We start from the raw sequence: 3,134 nt of genomic DNA, 5'->3' as shown, positions 1-3,134 counted from the left end.
CAGCCCATTAACAAACAGTACATTCAAAAATAGAAAACTCAACTAAATCAAATCTAGGATTTATGAAAATTTGATTGATATGGGGAATTCAGCCAAGTAAGTTCCCCTTCACCAAGGCAGATAGATGTTCTATAATTTAGCCTTGAAAATTGCCTGTGGCACTAAGTCAAATGACTTGCCTAGGGTCTCCTCCCTGTCAGTGGTGGGACTTAATCCAGGAGAGAAGCCTACTCTCCATCAACCCTACTGGGGTTGGAATTAAGTTTTTATACAACATCAAATTTAGTTTTTTGACACCAGTTGGGATAAACGATAAACAAGTTTATTTGTAAATTATTTTAGTCAACATACATAATTGACCTAAAAACTTCAATAGAAGGATAAAGTTTAAAACCACTTTCAAGTTCCTCTAAGTGATTTTTTTCTTAGATGGTCATACCAGATGGACTCTAAACCCCACAACCATCGAAATATTTCCATGAAAAGTTTGAAAATGTATTGCCCTCCCCATCCCCAGGCAAGTTACTCTAAGGGTTTTATAATACACACTTCACCCGGCGGATCATTTTCTATCTCCTCTATCCCTTGCATCCAAATCTAGCAAACTTAACTGATTCAGTTTTCCTTTGGTTAAAAGGAAAGAAACCAAATTAAGACCAACCATATATCACTATTAACAACTGCTCTAGATAAGACAATCTGCCAAGTATCAGGGAGAGGATGCTGGTGGAAAAGTTTGTAGTTTAAAAAGAGCCCTTATAAATAAAATCCTAGGTTACTGTTTTGCACTATTCAGCTAGAAGGTTGCTTAACATGTGGTAGAATGAGGACTTATGCAAGGTACAATGCTGAGTAGAATCATACTACTCTGATGTACAAGAACAAGTGAAGTTTAGCTAGGAGAAAGCCAACTAGACTTTTAATTACATCTCAATGACAAGACTCCCCACAGGTGAATGTAAAACATTTAATTTAAAAACGTTGACACTACAATATATAAAATAGCTATTATAAATGCACATAGTGTATTCTATAGCTGCCAGGTTTATGGTTTTTTTTTCTTTTTTTTTTAGGAAACTGTAAGTTACACTGTGGTTAAGACTTGTATATTATCACCCTCTGAAAAGCCCACATTCTATCACAGTGATGTATGGTCAGACTTAACAGCCCCAATTGTTAAACACTTGGATCAAGTCATAACCAGTTTTATTGCAAAAGGACCCTGTACACATTTATATCAATTCTAGTACCTTACGAATTTAGCTACCCAACAAGTCATTAACATACAGAAACATGCATCATGAGAAGCAAGAAATATCACCCATCCCTTCTGCATATTAGCAACTTGTCACTCCTGAGCAACAATGCTCACTCACATCACTGAGGTCTGTGAACAGTCACTTTTCGCATTCATCCTGAGTGAAAGATGGAATGACGTAAGTACAAATGCAACATATTATAAACAATTTCTTACAAAAAAGGTCACAAATTAAAACCAAAGTATTTTACAGAATTTACTACAAAACACCATAAAACTGCCTTCACTTAAGCTCTTTCTCCCCGTATCCTGCGAGCCAACTGGATGTCTTTGGGCATGATAGTGACTCTCTTGGCATGGATGGCACACAGATTAGTATCTTCAAAGAGACCCACCAAATATGCTTCACTAGCCTCCTGTTAAAAACAAAAACACACCACACTATTAGACTCCTTTTAAATCAAATAAATGTTACCCTTCTCCCCTGCTATTCCCCCTCTCATATCAAAAGGTTTGTTTGGTTTTTACCTGAAGGGCTCCAATAGCTGCACTCTGGAACCTCAAGTCTGTTTTGAAGTCCTGGGCAATCTCCCTGACCAACCGCTGGAAAGGAAGTTTCCTGATCAAAAGCTCTGTTGACTTCTGGTAACGGCGAATCTCACGAAGGGCCACAGTACCAGGCCTGGAAGGGGAAAAAAAAAACCCAAACCCAAGTTCAAATTCGTTCCAATAACTATCAAAAGTTGTGCGTTTTAAAATTCGAATAAAGGCACAATTACCCCATTACTCTTCTCCTAGGAGCCGCCACTCCCGCCCGCCGCCGCCCCCGCCACTCTCCCCCACCTCCCATAGTGACTAAACCTAATTTCAAAGAAAGCAAAACAGAAACAAAAACAACTCGTACCGGTAACGGTGAGGCTTCTTGACCCCACCAGTAGAGGGGGCGCTTTTCCTGGCAGCCTTTGTAGCCAGCTGTTTGCGTGGAGCTTTCCCACCAGTGGACTTACGAGCAGTCTGCTTTGTACGGGCCATCTTGTCTTACCTAAAGAGAAACAAAGTCTCGACTTTACGACCTCGAAAAAAGCCGACGTCTCATTTTCTCTCCCTCCCCTAAAGAGGCTGGCCCTGAGGCTCTCGGGGGCCTCCTCGATGATCTCCCGACATCTCAGGCGGATGGCAGCAGATGGCCGGGCGGGGGCCCGTCGCCGCCTTTTCCTCCTCCCCCTCCCCCAATGACTCAGGCTGCCAGCAGAGGCGGCCTCCCCTGGAGGGCGGGGAGGAGTCACTTCCCCTCCTCGACAGGCGGAGGCCCGGCTGCCCGCGACAACTCGATGCCGGGGCCTCGGAACCACCGGCCGGGAGAAAAAACCGAAGCGCGATGCTGAGAGAAAAGAAGCCGGGAGGATCAAGCCGCTTATTCCGCGATGTCCCAAGACAACCGCCGAACCAATCTGCCCAGCGCTGGCCACTCTGACAAACTGCGGCAATCGGAGGCGCCAGAGGCCGCGATCAATACTTAAACCCAGGAAGAAGCGGACACCCACCGAACGAACAGTCGATATTTCCTCCACTGGATTCACTGCTGATGCCGCTGCTTCTATCCGCTCGGCGTTGCCGTTGACACCGCCTCGCTCCGAGTAACTAAAGTCCGGGAACACTCCCGCTCCGCTCAACGACCAAACCGCTCTGCGCTCGACACCTCCCCTCGACACCTGGTTTTTTATACCCACGCCTCACGCTGCGTCTCTGCGTCATAGGCATCTTATTTGCATACACCTACGACTCTTTCCATTGGCCAGCGCGTTCGCCGACGCGCTGACATCCCCCGACACAAAGGCCGTGCTCTAGCCCTGCTTTCGGATTGGTGAAAATATAG

The 3,134-nt window shown here is 45.1% G+C and overlaps 1 protein-coding gene across 1 annotated transcript; it reads right to left on the bottom strand.

The window, feature by feature from the left end:
* Window positions 1-300: 300 nt before the first annotated feature.
* Window positions 301-2,990, bottom strand: LOC100022653 (histone H3.3A). Its single transcript, XM_016430653.2, has 4 exons — window positions 2,803-2,990; window positions 2,163-2,300; window positions 1,787-1,940; window positions 301-1,674 (listed from the first exon to the last, which is right to left on the bottom strand). Exons 2-4 carry the CDS (start codon window positions 2,288-2,290, stop codon window positions 1,546-1,548), a joined length of 411 nt encoding a protein of 136 aa, XP_016286139.1. The 5' UTR covers window positions 2,291-2,300; window positions 2,803-2,990; the 3' UTR covers window positions 301-1,545.
* Window positions 2,991-3,134: the final 144 nt, after the last annotated feature.

The sequence above is a fragment of the Monodelphis domestica genome, chromosome 2 (assembly GCF_027887165.1).
Source record: "Monodelphis domestica isolate mMonDom1 chromosome 2, mMonDom1.pri, whole genome shotgun sequence".
NCBI classification, from domain to species: Eukaryota; Metazoa; Chordata; class Mammalia; order Didelphimorphia; family Didelphidae; genus Monodelphis; species Monodelphis domestica.
This window is presented reverse-complemented; position numbering and strand designations above follow the sequence as displayed.

What these genes read in the sequence shown, in the direction of transcription:
- LOC100022653 (XM_016430653.2), bottom strand. Translation starts at nt 2,290, where the DNA reads ATGGCCCGTACAAAGCAGACTGCTCGTAAGTCCACTGGTGGGAAAGCT. An exon ending in AAGAAGCCTCACCGTTACCG is followed by an intron (nt 1,941 to 2,162) that starts GTACGAGTTGTT and finishes TTCCCCTTCCAG; the next exon opens with GCCTGGTACTGTGGCCCTTC. An exon ending in CAGCTATTGGAGCCCTTCAG is followed by an intron (nt 1,675 to 1,786) that starts GTAAAAACCAAA and finishes TGTTTTTAACAG; the next exon opens with GAGGCTAGTGAAGCATATTT.